The sequence below is a fragment of the Sapajus apella genome, unplaced genomic scaffold, assembly GCF_009761245.1.
Source record: "Sapajus apella isolate SASKATOON/1434 unplaced genomic scaffold, GSC_monkey_1.0 scaffold62, whole genome shotgun sequence".
NCBI lineage: Eukaryota > Metazoa > Chordata > Mammalia > Primates > Cebidae > Sapajus > Sapajus apella.
In genome coordinates, this window is record NW_022437002.1 from 5,541,427 (window position 1) to 5,566,922 (window position 25,496).

Consider the following 25,496-nt stretch of genomic DNA (forward strand, 5'->3'; position numbering starts at 1 on the left):
TGCTCCCTCGCTTTCCTGATTCCCAATCCAATAGGAGCTTGTGTTAGACAACAGTTCAATTTCTCACCCTGAATCCCTGCCAAGCTACCTGAGGTTCCAGTGAGAGGGCTGCACTCACCCAGCTGATTCCCTGTGGCCAGGAGAGAAATACCAGGCACTGTGTCCCAGATGGAATGTCTTTATTAAAACTGGGGCCAGGCATGGTGGCTCATGCCTGTAATCCCAGCACTTTGGGAGGCTGAGGTGGGTGGATCACCTGAGGTCAGGAGTTCAGCCTGGCCAACATGGTAAAACCCCATCTCTACTAAAAATATAAAATTAGCCAGGCATGGTGGCACACGCTTGTAATCCCAGCTACTCTGGTGGCTGAGGTGGGAGAATCACTTGAACTCAGGAGGTGGAGGTTGCAGTGTGCCGAGATTATGCCACTGTACTCTAGCCTGGGTGACAAACAAAAAACCAACAAAAAAAACCAACCAAACAAACCAACCCAAAAAATAAAAACAAAACACTGGGAGGTTGGCCTCAATCAGGTTATTGAGGTGACAAGGGGGACAGCTGGAGTCGAGGTATAGTGCAGAAGTGAAGGGTAGTGGGAGTCAGGAAACTGAAGGTAGTCTGGATGAATTTAATGATTGCTAACAAATGCATAGTAATTTAAGGAGGCATAGGCTCCTAGCTCTTGCCACTTCTTTCCTCTTCTTCCTCACCACTCCTCTCATGACCATCTTGCCTGGATGACCCTCCTCGATTTGGCCTTTCTTTGCTGTGGAGTTTCTACTGCCTAAGCCCACCTGTGCTTAGACTGCGGTTCTCAGATCCTGAGCTCCTCAGTCCAGGCCAAACTCCAACCCCGAAGGGGGCAATTTCTTGGTTTCAGGCTCTTGGTCTGAGCTGATGTGGCCCCACTATAAATTTTAAAAAAATTTACTGTGATAAAATATACATAACATAAAATTTATCACCTTCACCATTGTTAAGTGGCATTAAGTACATTAAGTATATTCACATACTTATGCAACCAATCCCCAGAACTTTCTTCTCCCTTTTCACAATACAAAAATTTAATAAAAATTGGTTAGTGAGTATGTATAATCCACAGGGCTAAATGTTACCTGGGACTGCAGTAGAAATTTAAAATAGAATAGACACTGGAGTAAATGTTACCTATTGTCATCATGTAATTCATATTCTTCCTTCAAAGATTCCTCCACATGTTTCTCTTCTTCTTCCCTTACATGTTTTGGAATAATTTCATGTCTTCCTTTGTTAACTCACCAACCCTGCTGAGTTCTGATATAAAAGATTTATTCTTAACTTCATCATGTACTATGTAAATATTTTTGCAACTTCTTAACACTAACATGGCAGGTCATTTCTTTCACCTGAAGCTTTTCTATTTTCTGTCCTTGCACCTTGCCTGGCTTTGCCAAGGGCATGGCCCCAATAACCGTATGAAACATCTTGCAGAATTGTGCCCTGTCATTCACATTGTAAGATGCTACTGTAAAACTATAGCCAAAAGGTCTAACATCACGGCAGAGTGTATATGCATGGCAACTGTGTCTGCAAGATGTTTTCATGGAATGTTATAGCCAAAGCTAGATCAAAAGTTGGAAGCTTCTTCTCTTCCTACATCTGCCAAAGAAGGACCATCTACCAACAAACCTGCTACCACCATTCCAACATGACAATCCATACTAAACAGTCTTTCATTGGATCCTTCTTCATAAAGTCTAGGAAGGCTCCCTTTTCTATCCCAAATATACCACCATCTTTGCACCTGAATCCAGTGGCTGTACTACTATTTTCACAGCATTCATTGCACATTCAACTTGAAAAACTCTTTCATCAGGAGAGAATGTAGAGGCTGACACGTCATACCTGGTGTCAATTGAGCTCTTTGTGCTGAAAGTAGTGGAATGGGTATGGCTTCCAGGGCTCCAGAAACTTTTCATCTTATAAAACTGAAACTCGATGCTAATTAAACAGTAACTGCCCATCCCTTCCTCCCCCTAGTCCCTGGTCACCACCATTCTACTTTCTGTTTGAATTTGGTGACTCTAGGTAGCTTGTATAAATAGAATCACATAGTATCTGTTTTTTTGTGACTGGCTTATTTCACTTAGCATAATACCCTCAAGGTTCATCCGTGTTGCAGCATGGGTCAGAGTTTCCTCTTTTTTAAGGGTGAATAATATCTCATTGTACATAGGTACCACATTTTGTTTATCCATTCATCTGTTGATGGACATTGGGTCCCTTCTGCTTTTTGGCACTTGTGAATAAATGCTATCAACATATCTTTTTGTGACCCTGCTTGCAACTCTTTTGGGTATATACACAGAAGTGGAACTGCTGGAGAATATGTTAATTCTATTTTTGATGTTTTGAGGAATCACCATACCGTTTGCCACAGTGGGTGCACCATTTTACATTCCCACCAATGGAGCACAAGCGTTCCCATTTCTCCACATCCTCACCAACACTTATTATTTTTTGATAGTAGTCATTCCAATGGGTGTGAGGTGGCATCTCATTGTGGCTCTGATTATCTCCCTAATGATTAGTAATGTTGAGCATTTTTTCATGTCCTTATTGGTCATTTGTATATTTTCTTTGAAGAAATGACTGTCAAGTCTTTCATAAGAGTTCTTTGTAGAGTCTCAATATTAACCCCTTACCAGATATATGATGTGCAAATATTTTCTTCTATTCCATAGCTTGCCTTTTCACCACGTTGACTGTATCTTTTGATATACGGAAGTTGTGAATTTTGATGTAGTCCAATTTATTTGTTTTTTCTTTTGTTGCCTATATACTTTTGATGTCATATGCAGGAGATCACTGCCAAATCTAATGTCACGGAGCTTTCCAACTACGTTCCCTTGTAAGCATTTTATCATTGTAGATCTTATGTGTAGGTCTTTGATCCATTTTGAGTTAACTTTGCATGTGGGATATCCACTATCATTTTTGCTAGGAGTTTCCAACATGTACAGTGGCAACACCATGCAGTTAAGAAAGGGACTCCCATATTTCCACCCTTGGATTTTAGGCTAAAATACATCTTTCCTCCCCTTCCCCAACAAACACTTGTCCCTAGTCATGAAAGAGGCCATAAAAATGTAAGAAAACCAATGCAAAAATTTATATTTTATTTGAATTCAAAAAATTTAAAATTGCTTTCAAATTCAGGAAAGTACCATAATGCAGGACCTCAGGGGGAAGCCTCATATACAGAGACAGATAAATTAAATGTATATACTGCAGACAAGCCAAGAAGGGGTGTAGATTACATATTTACAGCACTTGATGTTTTCTGAAAACCATATTTATACATTTTATTACATTTACAAAAAAGGCTTCCACTACCGTTTACCTACAATAATGAAAAAAATTTACACCTTTTTTTCTTTCTTTTTTTGGTACTGTACAAACTTTGTATAATAAAAATATATCTCTGTACAAAAGTTTTTTTTGTTTGTTTTTGTTTTACTTTTTTTTTTTTTTTCCCTCATGGGATGGTGGTGGTGGGTGTATGGCATAGATGGTGGGTGAAGGGCCTTATCTACCCTGTTCCCTTCCAAGCCTCTGGAGGTGGAGAGAAGTGCCAGGGGTGCAGAGGGTGATGCCCAGCAGAGTGCTGGGTGCCCCACCAGCAGGTGCTCCTCGGGCATCTCATGGGACTTTACAAGGAGATGCAGGGGAGGGGTGGGGGGCAGGAATAGGCATCCACTGGGTGGTCTGAGAGGGGCATAAAAAGGGGGAAGGGACCAAAGGAGAGGATCGTAAGAAGCGGGAAGGGAGCTTACGAAGTCGGGAGGGGAGCTTCCTGCACTTGTTTCCAGCCAAGCAAAGAGATGAGCATGTGTGTCTGGATTGGCCTTCTCCCGCCAAGCCCAGGGGTGCCGTGTCCCAGAGGTGGTGCGGCCAGGGGTAGGCTCCTGCCTCTGTCAGCCTCCATTGTGTCTGCTGGACATGGACGCCTCTCACTTTACTCTGGCCAATCTTAATATCAGTCAGATGTTCTAATTGTTCCAACCCAGAATTTGGTTAAGAGCCAGGTGTCACTGCATCTCCGCTCCTGCATATTTCTATTTGTTATTTCAATTGTGATATGAACCTCTGAAGCCAGCATGTCATCCATGTACAGGGGCTTAAGCCCTTGGGAGCCTTCCCGAGGACAGAAAAAGTGGCTCTAACTGCCATACTTTGATTCCTAAACTCATGAACTCCCCAACAATACTCATGGAATTCATGAATGACCCATGACCCAAGCATAATAGAGCTGTCAAAATAAATCAAACCCACTTGCAAGGAGCTGGAGAGAGTGTGACTTTCAGCCACCCTGTTGTTTTGATTCAGGACCTGCCAGGTCTTTTGCTGGCTATGGTCAGCGGCTGCTGGGAGCCAAGGAGCCAGCATCAACTGCAGGAGGCCTGGGGAGCTGAGTCCTTCCCCCAAGGCTGCCTATGTGGAGAGAGCAGAACCCAGATAGGACACATAGGTGTCTTGCCTGGCTTCCCAGACCTGGCCACAGTGCTACTGTAGAGATTCACCAGCTCCTCCCTTCTTGGCTGCCCCTTCTAGACCGGGGTTTCTGGCAGCTGGTGTAGTGGACTTTGGGGCAGACTGATCTGAGTTTGCATTCTGACTCCACATTTTCTAACTCTGTGCCCCACATGTCTTTGCCTTTCCAGGCTTCTATTTTCTCATCTGTCAAAGGGGAATAATAAAGCCTACATTTTGGTGTTACTGTGCAGACTAGAAATACTATAGGTAAAGTGTCAAGCACAGAGAATAACCCTAGCACACGACAGCCATTGTTTTCTGGGTACCCGGGCAGACTTGCTGCCCTGTCCTTTCAGGGCCCCCACTGCTGCCTCCAGACCTGGTGTCCTCTCTGGACCACAGACTTGTCTTCTCTTCTCTTTGTCAGTTGACAGCCAGACTTGACTTTGGGCTCCTGGCTAGACTCCTGCCCTATCCTCCCTGGCTCTCCCTTCATTCCCAGTGCTGCCCAGGACCCAAACAACTTTTTAAACCATTGGGTTTAGAACTCAATAAAATTGTGTTTGAAAAAATAAAGAAACTGATTTTCAATCTATTTCCAAAGACTTTTTTCCTGCCTCTGGGGTAATCCTTGCTGCTGCTGCTGTGCAGATGGGGCCGTCCATCAGCAGATGGCTGGTTTTTGCACACTGACCACACCATGGGATGCGTCCTGCTGTTACAGTCACCGAGTCACCATGTCCTCACACCTGGGATGGGCGGGGGGCATATTGGTTTGAAAGCTGACCATACCGCCCCCTCTTCATCTCTTTTCTGTGTGTGGGGAATAGGGCATGAAGCATCCTTCTGCTTTTGAAGCTTTTATGGTCTCTTCCATAGGACGTGAATGAAGGAGAGGTATGTGTGCTCAGGCCCACACTCACACACATCCACAAGTTGCTTTGCTATTTTAAATCCATAAACTTTCTTCCTCCGTCTTCAGCCCCTTTTCCTTTCCTGCCTCCTTTTCAGAGCACGGCGGGAGTCCTCTCCAGGGTGACGGGTGTAGATAGTGGCAGGGCGAGGGCCCGAGTCCCAGCAGTAGCAGACAAAGGCAGAGAGACAACGAAGATGGGCACTGGGCACTGTGCTCAGGGGAGCCTACTTCCTGCCCCCTGGGGAACTGAGAACAAATAGATCACACCTGAGTTTGCAAAGGAAAAAGAGGCAGGGGGATCGGAAGGGGGGAGCAGAGGAGGCAAAGGCAAAAAGGCAAAGCAAAGAAGGAACAAGTGGGAAAAAGACTAATCACCCCATCTTCACTTTGATGTTTAATCTTCCACGGTGGGGGGTGCGGTGTAGGCAGAAAATACGTGCAGCAGGACATGTGTTTTTCTGTCCTTTTCCATTCCAGGGCCAACTTCGTCATAGACCTGGAGGCCCAATGCTTGGGGGCCACCATACTTTTAGGAGCCCAGGAAAATGCTCTAATTTTAGTTTTTTCCAAAATCGTATACAAAAATGAGTAGAATAATAATGGATCTGTAATGGAGTCTAGACTGGCTTATATTCACTTTTGTGATGACACAGTTGTGAAATCTCATTGCTAATACTTTTTTTTAGTGGAGGAAGGGGTCCACAAACATCATCACTCAGCCCTGTTCCCCCACCCCCTGACTTGCTGACTGCACAGGCCTTGTTGCTTCCCTGGGAGGGTGTTCATTTTAATTTCAGCTTTTCTCCTTGGCATTGTTTTTTAAAAATTACCATCTAGCCACTCATGTGAAATATGTGTGTGTCTGTTTAGGGTGCCTTTTGCTTTCTTTATGTTCCAGCTGTGGGCAGAAGTGGTCAGAGGGGCCTTCTTGAAGACCTGTGGGCTGGACAGTGGGTTCAGAGCCTGCTGGCAAGGGGCCAATGCTGAGGGCTGCCCAGACATGGAGCCACCAACCCCAGCCAACCTGGAGGTGACAGCATGGCGCACACCAGCACCTGGAACTCAGCAGAGCCCAGGTGTGGAGCGACAGCCAGTATGTGGAGGTCAGGGGCATCCTTGTTTCTTTCTTATACGGTTCGATAATTTGTGCAGTGAATCAGATTCATCACTGATCACCTCCAAGCCCCGATTTACATCAGAGGGGATTTTTTTCCCCTTTTGCCTTCTATTGATGAGAGTTCTGAGCAGGAAAAAGGTAGGAAAAAGTAAAGATTGGGCATAAAAATGAAGCTTGAGGAGTAATTTTGGCATGCTAAAACAATCCCACTGGAATAAGGGGGAACCCTTACTTAAATGTTTTGGGGACATATAAAAAGGTGGGGAAGAGCTCTTCCCATAAATCATTTGTATTCAGGAGCTGCATCTGCTGCGTCCCTGACTTGCTCACCATCTGGGACTCAGGCAGAAGCTGTGAAATCCTCCTGGATGTGTGAGTGGAAAGGGAGTAAAGCATGTCAGGGGCCAGGCAGCAATAATGACCTCTGCTGGTCTTGTAACCCCCTCACTGGTCTTGTAACCCCCTTGGCAGGAACCGTCCCCACTCTCCCCATTGGTGGCCCTCGAAGGTCCCCTCATACAAACCTGTTTCCTGGGTGCACTGACATTTGTGTGTGGCTGGGAGTATCCACCACATGAGCTGCCATGCACAGGAGCGTGTGGCAGGAGTGCGACACTAGCCCTGGGTGTGGCTAATGGCCCGCTTAGCGGATTTTCCATGGCCCTCACTGGGAATCCCTACCTGGCTGGCTCTGTGACTCTTCTCCCCAGAGCCCTTCGGCCCAGGACCTGAGAGAGGGCGCCTGGCTGTCCCTAGAAAGCGGGATGTGTGGGAGAAGACAGTTCTCAGATGGGTGCAGCTTGGACACCCTGTTGGGGCAACTCCTGCAGGGTCCCAGGTCCCAGAGGTGAGGGTGTCATTGAGGGAGGACACAGTGAGGAAGAGGCAGTGCCTTTCAGGTTCATTAGTTTCTTCCCAGTGGGCCTGTCAGATGCGTGCATGCATGTGTGTGTGTGTATGTGTGTGACTGACTGTGTACACTTGTGGGTGTGTCTGCCCCCTCTGTCCATATCTTGGGGGGCTCCTCCCCTCTCTTGTGTTCTGTGTGATGGGGAATTTTATTAGTCAACTTGCCCAGGCTATAGTGCTCAGTTGACAGGTCAAACATTCTGGATATTGCTGTGAAGGTATCTTTTTAGATACGATTAACATTGAAATCAGTAGACATTGAGTCTCCATGATGTGTGTGGGCCTCATTCAATCAGCTGAAGGCCTTAAGAGAAAGACTGAGGTGTTCCAAAGAGGAAGGCTGTCTCTGACTGCCTTTGGACTCAAGATGACAGCATCAGCTCCTGCTGGAATTTCTAGCCTGCTGGCCTGCCCAGTAGATTTCTACCTTGCCAGCCAATTCCTTAGAAGAATCTCTCTTTTAAAATATATATTTATAGTTCTCTCTCTATATAATGTATGCATATGTATGTATACATACAGCTCTACGCAGTTGCATATCTATGTATAGATGGATAGGTGTGGGTATATCTTGATATAGAGATGTATAGGTATATGTATTACATTTATAGTGTATGCATGTATATATACACAATATACCAATATACACACATACATGTGCATCTCCGTATAGGTCTCCAGGGCTTGGTCTTGACCCAGAGGATATATATATCCAGTTGGTTCCATTTCTCTGGAGAAAAACAGACTGATACATGCCGATGTTCTGCCAAGCCCAGGGGTGAAGAGCACAGTTTCTGGAGCCAGCCTGGGATTGGATTCCGACCCCATACCTTCTGAGCTGTGTGATCTTGCTCAAGTTGATTTCTATGCACCTCAGTTTTCTCATCTGTAATGAGGCTCCTAGTAGCCTCTACTTCACAGGGGGTGCAGGGATTCAATATGTGAGATCCACAAAGGGCCTGGTTCAGTGCCTGATACACAGTGATGCTTGGTGAACAGCTCTCCTCTTACTGGTGTGACTGTGGTGGCATGAGTGACTCTGTTGGGTGGAGCCCCCGGCACTCACAGGTCCCTGTCTGTGTCTGTGTGGCATGTGTGACTCCGTTGGGTGGAGCCCCTAGGCACACACAGGTCCCTGTCTGTAACTGTGTGGCATGTGTGGCTCCGTTGGGTGGAGCCCCTGGCATGCCCAGGTCCCTGTCTGTATCTGTGTGGCATGTGTGACTCCGTTGGGTGGAGCCCCTGGGCACACACAGGTCCCTGTCTGTATCTGTGTGGCGTGTGCGACTCTGTTGGGTGGAGCCCCTGGCATGCACAGGTCCCTGTCTGTGTCTGTGTGGCATGTGTGACTCCGTTGGGTGGAGCCCCTAGGCACACACAGGTTCCTGTCTGTTTCTGTGTGGCATGTGTGACTCTGTTGGGTAGAGCCCCTAGGCACACACAGGTTCCTGTCTGTATCTGTGTGGCATGTGTGACTCCGTTGGGTAGAGCCCCTAGGCACACACAGGTCCCTGTCTGTATCTGTGTGGCGTGTGCGACTCTGTTGGGTGGAGCCCCTGGCATGCACAGGTCCCTGTCTGTGCCTATCAGGCCTGTCTGCCTCCCACATCCCTGCTCACCGGCTGCTGGAGGTGGGGCTCTCGGTGGCAGTGGTGGCAGCCGGGCTGGGTGGCTATACTGCTGTGCACACTGTGCTGACTGTGAACTCCGCCTCGCTGGCCATGATGTCTGTGGGCTGGATGTTGCGGTCGTACATTGGGTTCTCAAACGTGGCCCGAACATTGGTGTTCTCGTGGCCAGCATAGCCATTGAAAGGAACTTTGGGTCTTCTCCTGGCGATAAGGGACAAAGTGACCACGGGATGAAAAGAGCGACACAGAGAGGCTTAGGGGTCTGGTGGTGGGGGCTCTGGAGGGAGGGAGGGAGGGAGGGAGGCCGCCTGATGCCCGCCCTGCTGCCTTCCCGTGTGGTACCTGTGCTTGTAGAGATAGAGCACGAAGCCCGCAATGATGAGGGCAATGAAAGGCACCAGGATTGCGGCTGCCACTGAGCTGCTGTTGGAAGCAAAGTGGCGGCCAATGGACTCGGGGTCTGACTCCAGCAGCCTGAGATCTGTAAAGTTGCAAAGCAGAAAAATCAAGTGACAGAGACACAGTCTGAGGCCCTGTCGGCTGCCCTCCCCTACTATGCACTCTTGGGAAGCAGGGCTGCCACTCAGGGTGTTCCTCACTCCTGCTCGGCAGGGGTGGCAGATATGCCAGGGCCACCCGCCTGCCTCCACGTGTACACTCAGTGCCCGGGGGAAGGGACCTGCATGCATCTGCCTTGGCTGCTCAGATGGCTCCCAGACAGCCATCCACGCAGGAGCCTAAAGCCATGGCTCAACAGAAACTCTTACAAGGGTGCAGCCCTTTAGAAGTCTCTAAGTTCTTTTAGCTGTAGAAGCCTTTTATCAGATAAAATCTTACAGGGACACCAAATTATAAGACAGATGAAGGCAGAACTGTTCTGGTTGAAGCTGAAGCATCTCCTTCTGGAAGCCTGCCTCTCCTCCTTCCTCGCCCTCCTCCCGGAGCCTGGGAGGGCTCAGAAGAACACAAGCAGACACTGTGGCCCCTGTTAGGCACCCCGCTAACTGAGGGGCTGCGGCTCTGAGAGGGCACAGGGTATCTGCTGTGGAGCCAGAACAAAAGCTGTGATTCTCTAAGGTCTTTCCATCACGCCTGGCTGTCTTGAAGTAGGTGAAGGGTGCTGTGTGGAAGACGATCCTAGTCCATGCAGCTCATGAGGGCAGAGCTGGGACAAATCCGGGGGAGGAGCAGTGTGGGTGGGAAAGGCAGAGGCAGACTAAGGCTCAGTCCAGAGAACCTTTCCGGAGCTCAGAGCCAGAGGACATGCAGTGAACTGCCTTGGCAGGCAGGAGCCCTGGGGACAGAAGGTATCAGTGCCCAGGGTACAGAGAGGCTCTCAGGTACCCACAACTGCCTCCTGTTTCCCCATCCCCTGCTTCTGAGAAACCAGAGCCCCTCCCCCAACCAGAGTCCAGGGCTGGGCACCGGGAGGCTCTGGGCCAGGGCCAATCTCCAAGGTGTGGACATTTGACGTGGATGACAGGAAGCATGCTAGGTAAATAGGCCAGGAAAGGACCAGGGAGGGAGGCCGTCTTGAGGCTCAGTTTTCTCATCTGTAAAATGGCCATAAAACCAGACTTCTAGGGCTGGGCTAGGGTAGAAACGACATCACAGCAAAGGCACCCTGAGAGCCCTAAGACACTCCATGATGTTGTTCATTGAGGCAGGGGTGACACCCAAGGGCTGACCAGAGGGTGTGGCTGGGGGCTGTATCTAAGACCCAATGTCCCTGGAGCTGGGGGCTCTCCCCTCCAGGTCTGAGCAGGAAACTGTTCGTCACAGGTTGAGTGTGTTAGGCATGAGTGTTTGCTTTTGGAGAGGTATTCCATAGCTTTTGTCAGACTCTCAAAAGGTGTCCCTTATCCAAAAGAGGCCAAGCACTCCTGCCTCAACTTCCCTAGTCCTCTGCCTGACCATGGCACACACAGTTTTTCTCCCACACACCCTGAGCCCACACTTCCCAGGGACAAGCGCTAGTTACCCAGTCTTTGAAAGCCGAACTGCCCAAAGCCTTGGCCCTTGACGGAGCCTTGGTAGATGAAGGTGCCTCCGGAGGACTCTGATGAGACCTGTGATGGTGGAGAGCACAGAGAGCAGGTGGGTGGCGCTGAAAGTATCTAGAACTCCTCTCTCATTGCACATGCTGCACAGCAGGTCTGAGTCACCCACTGACTTGCTGCCCCGACACACAGGGTTTGTTCTCTGCCCACACCCAGGCAAGGGTGGGTGTGACCAGGGAGCCCGGGGTGGGGCAGGGGCACCAGCTACATGAATGAGGTAGGAGGAAGATTTTATTTTCTACTGGTCAAAGCGCACTATTCTACTATTAACAGTACCCGTGTCATAGTGCACATGAGAAACTGAGGCACTATTACCAGTACCTGTGTCATAGAGTGGCTATAAGGATTAAATGAGCTAATGAAGATAAAACACGCCAGAACACTTAATTTAAAGGCCTTAGATGCTTGGTAGCTGTTAGTACTGTGATGAAAAACTGGCTTTTGGAGCACTTTGGAACACACAGAACCTTGGTGAAAATGTCCTTCACAGATTAAAGGTACGCTGGAGAGTTCATCACGGTTCTAAGAGCTATTAATTTTTTAGGAGGTGTAGCTGGGGACATAGCTCCTGCCACTGATGCTCATGTGACAGATGCAAATGCTCACATGTGCAGCCTGGGGCCACAGCAACTGAGGACGTGCTGTGAGGATGCCTGCGCTCCTGGCTACTCCCAACCTACGCTCCACTGGTAGGAGCAGCCTCTGTCTGCCCTCTCCAGCTGTCCCCACAAACATACCTCACTGGCTATCATAAGGCTCCATGGTTGGCTGTCATCTTAGGCAGTGGCTCTGGCTATTCCTGGCCTTCTGGAGCCCCATTCCCATCTTCCCCTGGCCTGCACTCCAAGCTCCATGTCCCAACTTTGACCCTCCTGGATGGTAGAGCCTCTTGTTTCTGCACAGGTTTTGGGCCACGATGATTGAAGCTGGCCCATACTTGGATTACCAAGGGGACCTATAGATATCCTTGGGCCTACCAAGGAACTACCTGTACGTGCCAGCCCCTGGAGAAGCCACTTGGTCCTCCTGATGTGTTTATAAAGCAAAGTCAACTATGCCACAGTCCTCCACCAGCTGGTCCTGTCCATGAGAATGCACTGTTTCTCCCTAGCTCTCTGTTACTCTGGTCTACCATAACCTCTTGCTTTATTCTACCCTTTCTCTTCTAGCTCCAGCAATCCAAGACAGAGAAGTGAGGATGTAGTCGGGGACGCTATGCTCAACTTCGCTATGTGTGAAATGGGAAGGTGTGGCCAGAGAAGTGTCACCGGAGACACAGCTTCCACCTCAAGAAAGCCTTAGAATAGAATGTCTTTTCCATAGGTGAATGTAAGAAAGCCCTATGCCTCTGCCATGTCCTGGTATCTCAAGCTGTGCTAAATCACTCACAATCTGCATCCTCAAGTGTGAGCAGAAGTTCGAGGTAGTCACGTGAGACTCACTGCCTTCTTCCAGCTCCCACCTTCCACATCAATACCTTCAACTAGCCTGAATTCCCTCTGCCTCTGACCTCTACCCCTTGCTTTCTGTTCAAACAACAGAACTTACTCCAACTCTCTCTCTCTCTTTTTTTTTTTTTCGAGACAGAGTCTTGCTCTGTCGCCAGGCTGGAGTGCAGGGGCATGACCTCAGCTCACTGCAACCTCTGCGTCCTGGGTTTAAGTGATTCTCCTGCCTCAGCCTCTGGAGTAGCTGGGACTACAGGTACACGCCATCATGCCCAGCTAATTTTTGTATGTTTAGTAGAGACGGGGTTTCACCATGTTGACCAGGGTGGTCTTGATCTCTTGACCTCATGATCCACCTGCCTCGGCCTCCCAAAGTGCTGGGATTACAGGCATGAGCCATCATGCCTGGCCTTACTCCAAGGCTCTTGAATGTGGTGAACCTCTGGACTCTGAGTCTTCTGGCTTTTAACATCTTTTCCTTTGCCTGTTTTAGCAGATGAGGACCCTCTTGCTGCTCCCAGGCAGGGCCCCACAGAAAACCTCCTCCCAAGTTTCCAGGTTGATCCCAGGAGTTTGCACATCCTTTTGTCTTCCTTTTCCCTGCCAGTGATCTGGGAATCAGGGGAGGAGGTGCATTTGCTGAACTTACATGGCCATCTAAAGCCCAGTGATCATCTTTGAACTTATTCACAAAGATCTCCACAGGCCCTGTAATCTGGTACACCTGGAGTAAGAGATGAAAATCTTCTTTCTTGTAAGTTCCTGGGAAATAAAGTTCAGGGGTTACACATGAAAGATGTGGGAAAATTTCAAAACCAAATTTGTGGGTTTGTCAGTATAAGTTTCTGGGTGGAACTGTCATATGTAGATGTTGACATAAACATTCCCCACATACCTTTAAGTTGTAAGTATAGTGTTGAGCGTGGGTTTGTGTAGGCTGAATGTGATTATACACAACAATTATCAATATATGCATATGTATGTTCATAATTAGATTACTGGGTTGAGATTGTGATTCTATTTATACATGCATATGTGAGAATATGATTTTGTGTCTTTTAATCTGTCCACTAATGCATAGATAGTTCAATGGTTGCAAGAGTTCATGAGGGCATGGACACGGGGGCATGTGAGTGTGTCTATTACCATGTGTTAAATGAACAAATGTCATCTTGCAGCTGCATAGGTGTGTGCACGTATCATTTCATAGATATGATTTTATGTGGGGTTGTGCATTCATAAGTTCATTCACTCATGCATTCATTTATCTATCCAACTATTCAATAAATACTTGTTTTCTAAGATACTTAGAAAGATACTTTCCTGATTATAGAAAGATTAAAATTGGGAAAATTTTAGAAAATGCAGAGATGCATGAAGAAAAAATAATCTCTCCTGATCTCACTAAGAAATAACCATTGTTAACATGTTACTGTAATAATGTAATAACATGTTACTGTAAATAATTTCAGTTTTCTTTCTTATGAATGTAAATTTTTTCCTTTAAAACACTGGAGTAATATTTTAAATGCATTATCATGAATGCATTTCCCTCAACACTGGCATAATATTTCATTAGTAGATATACTATAATTAAAATACCCATTTCTCTATTTTAGGAAAAATTTCTACATACTACAAATGGCCTTGTAATGGAAACAACCTTTATTCATAAATGTTTGACTCCCTCCACATCAACTTCTTATGATAAAAATTGTTAGAAATGTAATTAATAGGTCCAGTCATTTTCAAGAATCTTGATACAAATCATCAAATTGTTTTGTAGAACTGTACCATTTTAAAGTTTGGCCTTCATGGCTGAACCCAACCTGCACTAAGTGTTATCATTTAAAACACCCTGAGTTGGTGGTGTAAGTGGAAAATGATATTTTGTCTTTACTTTTTTTTGATGATTGCTGAAAACTCTTTTTTCTTTTTTTTTGATGACCGATTGTACTTTGGCTCCTGGGAACTCTCTGTCCCTGTTTTTGGTTCAGTTTAGGAATATCAGTCTTTTCTCTTTGTTTATAAGACTTTTTTTATATATTCAAATTATTAATATTTGCCATTTAAACATTCCCCTTTAGTCCATGGTGCTTTATCATGTAAAGATGAATAGACACTTCCTCTTTCCTGTCCACCAGACAAGTCTGAGCCTTGCATGACACCAGGATGCAATGCCATTAGGCTCATTCTTGCCAAGGGTGTGTGCCCATCCATCCTCCCAGCTTCCACAGACGGGCCTACTCCTTACCAGCCAAGTGTAGCTCCACGCCGCTGTGGTCAATCATGGTGGCATTGACCTTGCTGTTGGCAACTTGGAAGCCAGTCACTCTGAGCATGGCTGGCTGCTTCTTCCCCTGGTATTCATAGGCCCCTTTCCACAGGGAATTCTTGGCAAAAACGTCCCCAGGAACTAAAGGAATTGAGAAACAGATGTGAGAGGGACTTTGTGTGTGCTGCTAGAATTGGGCGACCTGATGACTGATCCCACCTCACTCCCTGGGTCTGTTTCCTTTTCTCAGTGTCTAACATGTGGAGAGGGTGGTAGAATGCTCTGGCCTCTTCTCCTTTTGTGTCTCAGAGTGGATGGGTGGAGGGAGCTGAAATAAATATCCACTCCCATGTTCACTGAAGCATCATTCACAGTGGCCAAGATGGGGAAACAACCTAAGTGTCCATGAATGAATGAACAAAGAAAAGGGTGTGTGTGTGTGTGTGTGTGTGTGTGTGTGTGTGTGTGTATGTAATATATAATATATTCCAAAGTGTATATATAATATATATAATTATAATTATATATAATTATATAATATGTATGTAATTATATTATATATAATTATATAATATGTAGGTAATTATATAATATGTATGTAATTATATATGTAATATATATTATATATAATACATTATATATATACACTACAGAGTACTATACAGCTTTTAAAAAGAAGGAAATTCTTTCACTCATGGCAACATGTATGAACTGGAGGACATTACGTTAAGTGGAATGGCCAGGCACACAAAGACAAATATATGATCTCACTTACATATGGAACCTAAAAAAGTTGAACTCATTGGAGTAGAGAGTAGAATGATGGTTACAGAGCTTGGGGCAGAGTGGAGGGTGACAGGGAGATGGTCAAAGGGTACAAAGTTTCCGTTAGACTGGAGGTATAAGTTTTGGTGATCTACTGCACAGTATGGTGACTATAGTTAATAAGAATGTATTATATATTTCAAAATTGCTGAAAGAATGTTTTTTTCTTTTCTTTCTTTCTTTTTTTTTTTAAGATAGAGTTTTGCTCTTGTTGCCCAGGCTGGAGTGCAATGCTGCAATCTAGACTCACTGCAATCTCTGCCTCCCAGGTTCAAGCAATTCTTCTGTCTCAGCCTCCCAAGTAGCTGGGATTACAGGCATGTGCCACCACGCCTGGCTAATTTTGTACTTTTAGTAGAGATGGGTTTTCACCATGTTGGTCAGGCTGGTCTCAAACTCCTGACCTCAGGTGATCTGCCGACCTTGGCCTCACAAAGTGCTGGGATTACAGGCATGAGCCACTGCACCTGGCTGAAAGCGTAGATTCTAAATGTTCTCACCCAGGTGAGATAATGGGTATGTTAATTAGCTTGATTTACTTTTTCCATAATGCATACATATAGAATAACAGCACATTGTACCCTATAAATATATGTATTTATTATTTGTCAGTTAAAATATTTTAAAAAGGTATAGAGAAGGAACTAGAAAGGAGTGAGAGAAGGAGGAAGAAGGAAAGAGAAAAAAAGAAAAGGTATTTAAAAGATGGAGAAAGGGAAGAGGGGAGAAGAGAGAGAAAACCGACATGTCAGTATAGCATGGTGAATCAGAACATAGACAAATGAAGTCAGACAGTCCCAGAGTCTAATCTTAGCTCTGTCACTTGTCAGTTGTTTGATCATGTGTAAAAGCCTTAACTTTCTCCCTGTATAGGTTATGCCTGTGTTTCTATAAATGGTGGCCATCCCACTTACCTTATCAGGGTTATTGTAGGGATTAAATGATCTAATGTTGTAAATTATATGTTACATGATGTTGCATGTGTAAAAGCACCTAATCAGTGATAGCTACTAAAATTGTCATTTATTCTTGGAATAATTCTCTATGGCAATAATTATGATCTTTATTTTACTGAAAGGGAAATTGAAGCTTAAGAGGCAAAGCTCATTTATCCAAGGACACAGCTGGTCAGTGATCAAAATGGTAGTCAAATTGAGTTTCTGATGCTAAATTTAGCCTTGTTTCTGTATAATGCACATGCTAACGTGGTAAATAATAGAAGGTTCAAAAAAGATGTGATAGTCTCTAAGAATTTGGCATTGGTCAGGCCATATCTGTAGTTCTGTGTCCAGTTCTGGATGCGACACTTGGAAAGACCCTAGACCTATCTTAAACTGTAACCATTTCTAGGAAGCTCCCTGGGCATGACCTGGGTCAATGTGTTTGTATGACCACACACTGGCCAGCCCTATGCCAGGAGAGGCTGTAGTAATCAACAGTTCCAGAGCTTCCAGTTAGAAGGCGCAGGCTCTTTCTTCTAGGTGAGGTTTCTGCTTCCTTCAGGCTCACTTTCTTCTGAAGCCTGCCTGGGCTGGGGAAGTGGGTAGGGAAGTCCATCCAGCTCTATAGATAGTTTTCATGCTCTTCCTCTAGCACTCAGCAACTTGTGTGTGTATTTCTGGCTAACTCTGTGAAACAAGTAACACCAGTTTCTTGAGCCAATGATCTGGACCATACATACTCAAGGCTTGGGTGAGCGGTGGTTCCCGGGCAGTGTTGATGGGTCTCCCACTGGGCCGGACCTCTGCTGGGGAAAAAGAGTGGAAGAAAACAGGCTCAGCTTCTCATTACACTCTGTTGGAAAAACAATGGCCACCTGTCTGACCTTAGGTCAATGGCTTCTTTGAGATCTCGCTTTGGGCTTATTTTTTAGGCAGTTCACCAGGAGGTAAACTTCTTTGATGGTCTGATGATGCTATGGATCCCTCTCAGAATAAACAAATACAAATAATTACAAGGGACATCTATTTAATTAGTTAGTTATTAACAGATATTAGGATATAGTGGTATACGTGATTCTTTATCACTACATTAAATAACGGGATCTAGCAATGAGTCTAGAAATAACTATAATCTTGAAGTAGTCAGGAACCTGAACAATATTTCATGATACTGGTAGCAATTACAATATATACAAAAATGTCTTTAATTTCTACTGGTGCTGTGGTTGTCTACATTCAAAATTAAAGGAGATGCTACATTTCAGTAAAAACTAAAGGAAAATAAAGGTGTATATTTTCTCATCCAAGTGCGCAGATTCCCCGAATGCCCTCATTGAAAACTTAGGGTTAAAAAGTTCTTTCCTCAACTGTGCTTTCCTTGCAGATGCTTCACATGAAGGAGGAACTTCTACCCATCAACAGTGAACTCCGTGAGCCCTGGTGGAGGTTGCAGAGGAGTGCATTCCTCCCTTGGAATGATGAGCTTATGACCGAGAAGCCCTTACAGGCAAAGCAAAGGCAAAGCTTTTGGCTTGAGCCAGATAGCCAAGGTTCAGGTCCCAGCAGTGCCACTTAATGACTGTGTGACCTTGATTAGTAACTCGGAGTCTCTGCCTCCTGATTTGAAATAAGGAAAAAACTGAAACATACCTCACAGGTCTATGCTGAATAAATGAGGTTATGAACAGGAAAGTCATGGTCAGTATATTAATGTCTTTTCTTCTTTTCAAAGAAACAATAGAAAATCTGCTTTGTTGCATTAAGGGAAGACTCCCCACTGTCGGCCCTGTAGGGCAGAATAGCTTTAGCAAACCTCCTTCAACTCTGGAAGTTAGCTTATGCCTGGTATATGGAATGCTGTGGAAAAAGTTTCTGCAGTGACTCAATGAAACTATCCTTCTGAACAGAATGCTTTATTATCTTAGGTTTTGTAAGATGAAGGGAGCAAAGAAGGAGAAAACATCTTATGTGTGAGGCACTGTGATAGGCACTTATTCATTTACTCCTGCTATCGAAACTGTAAAGTAGAGATTATTGTCCCAATTTTACAGAAGGGAAACTTGTTGAGAGGCAGAGAAATGAAAGGTTTTGCTCAAAATCATACAGTAAGGGGCTGAATTCAGCTGCATTTAAAACATCATATATTTTTAAATAAAAGTATCTATGATAATAAAGTATTTAAGAATAAATGTAACCAAACAAATGCAAGACTTGGGCACTGAAAATTATACATCATCTAAAGAAATTAATTATCTAAATAAATGGAAAGACATCACATGTTCATGGATTGGAAACCTTAATATTGTTCAGATGGTAATACTCCCCAAATTGATCTACAGATTCAATGCAATTCCTGTCAAAATCCCAGCTGTCTAGTTTGCAGAAATTGACAAGCCAATCTTAAAATCTATATAGAAACAAAAGGTAAAAACAACAGGCAATCTTAAAAAAGAAGAACAAAGTTGGAGGATTGATACTTCCCAACTTCTTTTTTTCCTGTTAATCAGGCTGGAGTGCAGTGGTGTAATCATAGCTCACTGTGACCTCCAAATCCTCAACTCAAGTGATCCTCTCACCTCAGTCTCCTGAGTAGCTAAGACTATAGGCATACACCACCACTTCTGGCTAATTTCTTTCATTTTATTTTTTGCAGAGACATAGTTACCCTATGTCACCCAGACTGGGACACTTGCCAATTTCAAAACTTACTACAAGCTACAGTAATCAGGGCTGGGTGGTAATGGCATAAAGATAGTCATAGAGATCAATAAAGTAGAATAGAGAATCCAGATATAAACTCATACATTTATGGTCAAATGATTTTTGACAGGAGTGTCAAGACAATTCAATAGGGAAAGAATAGTCTTGCCAAAAATGGTGCTGGAACAACTGGTTATCCACATGCAAAAGAATGAATTTGGATTCTAACCTAATATCACAAAAATTAATTCAAGAGGGATCAAAGACATAAATGTAGGAGGTAAAACTATAAAGCTCTTAGAATAAAACATAGGCATAAATCTTTTTTGTGACCTTGGATGTGTCAAAGTTTCTTAGCTATGAAAGCAAAAGCATGTGCAACTCCCAAAATAGATAAGTTGGATTTTATCAAAATTAAAAACATTGGTGCTTCAGAGAACACCAACAAGAGAGTGAAAAGACACCCCATGAAATGGGAAAAGATTTGCAAATCATGTACCCTATAAAGGCCTTGTATTCTAGATAGAGAAAGAACCCTTTCAACTCAACAATAAAAAGATGAGTCAGTAAAAAAATGGACAAGGATTTCAATAGACATTTCTCTAAGGAAGATATACACATAAAAAGGTTCTGAGTACCATTAGCCACCAAGGAAATATAAATCATTTCTGCACAATGACGCGGACAACAAAAGCAAAAGTAGACAAATGGAATTACATCAAACTGAAAAGCTTCTGCACAGCAAAGGAAACAATCAACAGAGTGAAGAGGCAACCTGTGGAATAGGTGAAGTTTTTTACAAACCATACATCTGGCAAGAGATGAACATCTAAGGAACATATAGAAGGAATTGAAACAACTTAATAGCAAGAAAACAAATAACCTGATTTAAAAACAGGCAAAGGATCTAAATAGACATTTCTCAAAAGAAGACATACAAATGGCCAACAGGTGTACAAAAAATGCTCAACATCACTAACCAGCAGGGAAATGCAAGTGAAACCCACAATAGATATCACCTTGTACTTGTTAGAATGACTATTATAAATAAGATTAAGGATAACAAGTGTTGGTAAAGATGTGCAGAAAAGGAAACTCTTGTACACTGTTAGTAGGAATTTAATTTACTATAACCATTATGGAAAACAGCATGAAGATTCCTCAAAAAATTAAAAATAGAACTACCATATGATCCAGCAATATCATTATGGGGTATATATCCAAAGGAAATGAAATCAGTAAGTCAGAGAGATATCTGCACTCTCATGTTTATTGTGGCATTATTCCTAATAGCCAAGATATGGAAACAACCTGTGTCCATCAGTGGATGAATGGATAAAGAACATGTGGAATATATACACAGTGGAATAGTATGCAGCCTTAAAAAAGAAAGAAATTCTACCATTTGTGACAACATGGATGAATCTGGACGATATTATGTTAAGTGAAATAAGCCAGGTACAGAAAGACAAATACTGCACAATCTCACTTACCTGTGGAATCTAAAATAATTGTACTAATTAATAGAAGTGGAGGGTAGAATAGTTGGAATTGGAAAGATGTTGGTCAAAGAGTACAGAATTTGTACAGGGAATAAGTTCAAGATCTCTTGTACCTCATGGTGACCATAGTTATTAACAATACTGTGTACTTGAAAATTACTGAGAGTAGATTTTGTGTTCTTACTATAAAAAATGGCAAGTATATAAGGTTAATGGATATTTTAATTAACATGACTTAGCCACTCCACAATGTATACATATATCAAAACATCATGCTGTATACTCTACAGATGTACAATTATTTGTCAATCAAAAAATAATTGGATGAAAAATTCAAACAAACAATAAAAAACACCACAATGAGATACTACTTTACACCCACTGATGATGGTCATACTAAAACAAGACAGACAAGCGTTGGGAAGGATGTCGAGAAACTGGACCCTGATGCACTGCTGATGGGAATAACATGGTGCAGGTACTTTGGAAAACTGTTTGGCAATTTCTCAAAATATTACACATAGAGTTCCTGTTCTCCTAGATATGTACCCAGAAGAACTGAAAACATATTAAAACAAAAACATGTACATACATGTTCACAGAAGCATTATTTGTAATAGCCAAAAAGTGGAAACAAATTAAATACCCATCAACAGGTGAATGGATAAACAACAAGGGATGTCCACATGATGAAATATGATTCACGCATAAGAAGGAAAAAGATTCCTACAGATGTCGCGACATGGATAAATCTTGAAAACATTATGCTAAGGGAAATAAGCCAGACACAAAAGACCAAATATTGTATGATTCCACTAAAATGAGGTACTTAGAATAGGCAAATTCACAGAAGCAGAAAGTATGATAGCAGTTACTGTGGGCTAAGGGAAAAGGGAAATGGGCAGTTATTGTTTAATGGGTATGGAGTTTCTGTTTGAGATGATGAAGAAATTCTGGAAATGGATAGTGGTAATGGTTGTGCAATATCATGACTGTAACAGATGCCACTGAATTGTACACTTAAAATTTTATATTATGTATATTCTACCATATAAAACTTAATAAATGTACTTTAATAAATGTACTTTATATCACTACTGTATGTGGAAAACAAAAGAAATTTACAAGTGATACAATGAAAATAAAACACTGTTAGTAAGTTCTAGCTCTGATACAGGCTCTGACCCTGAAGGCTTCCCTCTGAGTGGCAGGATAGCAAAATAGTCATAGATCCTAAAGTTAGACCGTCAGGGTATGGATCTTCAGCTCTTAACCTTTCTCAGCTGGGGACCTTGGGCACATTAGATAACTTCTCTGTGCCCTAGTTTCCTCAGATGTTAAATAGCCTCAAAGGATCTTGTGAGGATTAAATCAGTTGAAAAAGTGCTTAGCACAGTGCCTGGCATCTGGTGAGGTGAGCGCTTATCAGAGAGTTTAATGCTATCCCAGCACTGAACTAATCCTTTATCCTTAATCCTTTCCCTCAAGACTGGACTCAGACATCACTTTCTCCAGGAAGTCCTCCCTGACTTCTCCTTTCCTCCACTTCCATGTCCTTCCTCCTTATTCCTACAGCATTCGGCACATCTCCATGTTCCTCCAGGTACTCCAGATATAAAATCTGATAACGTGTCTGTCTTCCACATGGCAGAGTTGTGTCTTTCTCCTCTGAATCCCTCATGCCCAGTGCAGACGTGGGGCCACACGAACTCTCAATAAATAGAGAACGAGTGAATGAAGAAGAGGGGAAGGGAGGTCTGGGACAAACTGGTAACTCCAAGGGACCTACAGGCTGGTGCTGTTTTATCAAAGGTGTAATATGTGTAATACATCATTCCAGTTTGGTGGAAGAAAGCGCTTTCCCCTGCCCAACGATGAAGTGTGATCCTGTGAGTGTTTCAGCCCAGGTGAAAGGGGCAACCCCTGGGGTGGGTTGAGTATGTTCCTTTTTAAATTGCCCTGGTTTGGTCTTCTAGACTCAGAACCTTAGAAAATCAGAAGCAGGATCCAGCTCCTGGAAACCTGATTCCTTCCTTCTTTTTTTGCTCTCTTTCAGCTCTAGCTCAGCCGGCACCTTCAGCCTCCCACCCTGGAGAGCTTCCCCGAGCACGCACACTCACCCAGGCAGATGGGCGGCTTGCCTGTCCAGCTGCCATCCGCCTTGCAGGTGCGGTGCTCAGAGCCACCCTTGAGGGAGAAGCCCTCCTGGCAGGAGTAGATGAGCGTGTAGCCCATGGAGGGCAAGTCCAGGGCCCCGACGTTGGCATGCGTTGGCGTCTCTGGCTGCCTGCAGTGGTGGGCTGGACGAGAGGAAAGACCTTGTTGGACCTGAGGAGATTAGGGGCTTCAGGGGTCCTTTCGACCACTCCCCTGTTCCTAGATAGAATATCCGATTCCTTTCCCTTCTAGTCCCTTTCATGCCAAGCATCCCCCTCCCCAGTCCTCCACCCTAACCCCAAGCTTTCTGTCTAGAGGAATGGCCAAGATGGAGACCATTTGGGTATCGGCTTGGTTGACTCTGGGGTTGGGGGGAAACCTAAGCCTGCAGCACTTCCTGAGTGAAGGAGTAATTGGGTCAAAAGCTTGGTATCTCCATCCTGAGGCCTGGCCTTGTAGCTGTTAGCTTTTGCTGCTGCCACTGGATAGTTTTTTCTCTGTAAAGGCATAGGGACTTCCTTCTGGTATCAGAAAGGCTTTTGTGTGGAAGTCTTCTGTGAGGCCCCAATGCATAAGGACACAAAGAGACCAATGTCGGTTCACATGGCGAGTTGTGAGCTCCCTGTCATTCAGAGCATTCAAGCATGTCCCAGATGCCCAGCTGGGGCAAGAGGAATTTTCTGGGGATGTGGGTGAAGTCTGCACTCACGGACACAGTCAGGCGGGGTTCCACTCCAGGTCAGGTTGGGCAGGCAGGTCCTGGTGGTGGAGCCCTGAAGCAGGTAGCCTTTTTGGCAACGGAAGAGCACTGTGCTTCCAATCTGCGGCAAGGATGGAAAGTCCCATCGTCCCCTTCCTTCCTGTGGCGCTTCCTACATCTGTCCCTTGACCACTTTCCCGTGGCCCGACTCCTCCCCGGCTGTTGCCGGCAAAACTCTTGTTCCAATTCTCTGCCTGGTTAAATTTTATTCCTCCTTTGAGGCAGCTGATATGATGCCTCCTCCACAAGGCCTCATTTAATACCCTGAACAAAGTTGTAATATTACACTCTGTTGTGGACACAGTGCCTGATTCAGAGTCAGAAGACCCTGGATCTGAGTTCTGGCTTCTACATTTACTCAGGACAGGCTGCATGGAACTCTGAAAACCTTAGTCTTCTTAGGATAAAGTGGGGGTGTCCATTTCTGCCACAATCACACTGGAATGTTGTGAAACTCAAATGTGACGGTGGATTTAACAACGTTTTACAAAATGTGAAGGAGAGTACAAATTATTGTGCGTGCGTCCCTTTCCTCAATGAAATTGCAAATTCTTTAAGGATGGGAGACTTGTCTCTACAGATACGGCCCCCGGATAATCTGGAGCTGTGCTTTGTAAATATCTGTTGAACAGAACTGCCACCCTCCCTCCCTCTGTCTGTCCTTCCTCCTCTGCTCAGTTATGTTTCCCCCTTAGCCCTTCACCAGCCCCTCACAGTACGACCTGACACTCCCGCAACCACTGGCTCCATCTCTCCCTCCCCAGTCCACTTGGTGTAATGCGGCCAGATCTGTTTCCTGCACTGCAACTTGGATTATACTACTTCCCAGCTCAAACACTCAGGTAGGTAGCTCTAATACCAACTAGAACATGCGCAAATGCAATGTATGACTCTTAATTTCCACTCCCTTCCTCCATCTTGAACCCATTTCTGTCTTGGATTTCATCCTTTGACTTAGCAAATGGCACCTTTATCCATGCAGTTGTGTCAATCAAAAACCTCAAGTCCTCTTTGATCTCTTCAACTCCACAAGCCAACCCATTAATGAGCCCTCTTGGTTCTACCCACAAAATGTGTTCAGGATCACTTCTCACCTTCCCTGGAGTCATGACAATAGTGTCCTCCTTGTCTAAGTGCTTCTATCCTCAATTCCCTGATATTAATTTTCTACTCAGCAGCCTGAGTAATACTTCAAACGATGAATCAGGTTGTGTTGCCTTCAAATGACATTTTGGGTAAAATCCAAAATACTTATCATAGCTTCAAGGCCATGCATGACCTGGCCCATGCTGCTGCCTTTGCAAAAATTATGTGATATCTGACATACACAAAATAATATATGGAACACATATAAAGTATAATAATAAAATGGACATTTTAAGTTGAATCTACCATGCAACTTAAGAGCTAGAATGTTCTGAACTTGGCTGTAATGTTCTAGGAGCTCTTTCCCTGCTCTGTTCTTCAACACCCCTCCATAGTAATGGCTATCTTGAAATTTGTGTTAATTTCCTTGCCTTGTTAAAAAGCAAATCCTGTCACATATGTGCAAACATATCTCTAAACAATTTAATACGTTTTTGCTAGTTTTAATATTTATAAAAGTAATGTCGTGCCACCTTTGCCACTTGATAGTGTGTTTCTAAGATTCATCCATGTCATGCAGAGCTGTAGTTCGTTCATTTTCTCTGCTGTACAACAATCCACTACACTACTGTGCCACAACTTTTCCTGTTTCTT

The 25,496-nt window shown here is 44.3% G+C and overlaps 1 protein-coding gene and 1 pseudogene across 5 annotated transcripts in view; both read right to left on the reverse strand.

Annotated features, from left to right (window-relative positions):
• Positions 1-1,005: 1,005 nt before the first annotated feature.
• LOC116529586 lies at positions 1,006-1,958 on the reverse strand (annotated as a pseudogene).
• Positions 1,959-3,127: 1,169 nt separating this feature from the next.
• CSMD2 (CUB and Sushi multiple domains 2) overlaps positions 3,128-25,496 on the reverse strand; it is a 617,682-nt gene continuing 595,313 nt past the window's right edge. For 3 of the 5 annotated variants that reach the window (XM_032246839.1, XM_032246837.1, XM_032246840.1), the window contains 9 exons: positions 23,706-23,817; positions 22,960-23,139; positions 17,378-17,443; positions 14,851-15,012; positions 13,246-13,358; positions 11,070-11,157; positions 9,431-9,569; positions 9,077-9,289; positions 3,128-5,677 (listed from right to left, as the gene is read on the reverse strand). In XM_032246839.1, the coding sequence (XP_032102730.1) occupies positions 9,130-9,289; positions 9,431-9,569; positions 11,070-11,157; positions 13,246-13,358; positions 14,851-15,012; positions 17,378-17,443; positions 22,960-23,139; positions 23,706-23,817 (1,020 nt within the window). In that variant the 3' untranslated portion in view covers positions 3,128-5,677; positions 9,077-9,129. Of the gene's footprint in view, positions 5,699-9,076; positions 9,290-9,430; positions 9,570-11,069; positions 11,158-13,245; positions 13,359-14,850; positions 15,013-17,377; positions 17,444-22,959; positions 23,140-23,705; positions 23,818-25,496 lie in introns of all 5 variants that reach the window. The other 2 variants (XM_032246841.1, XM_032246838.1) reach the window with 2 other exon arrangements.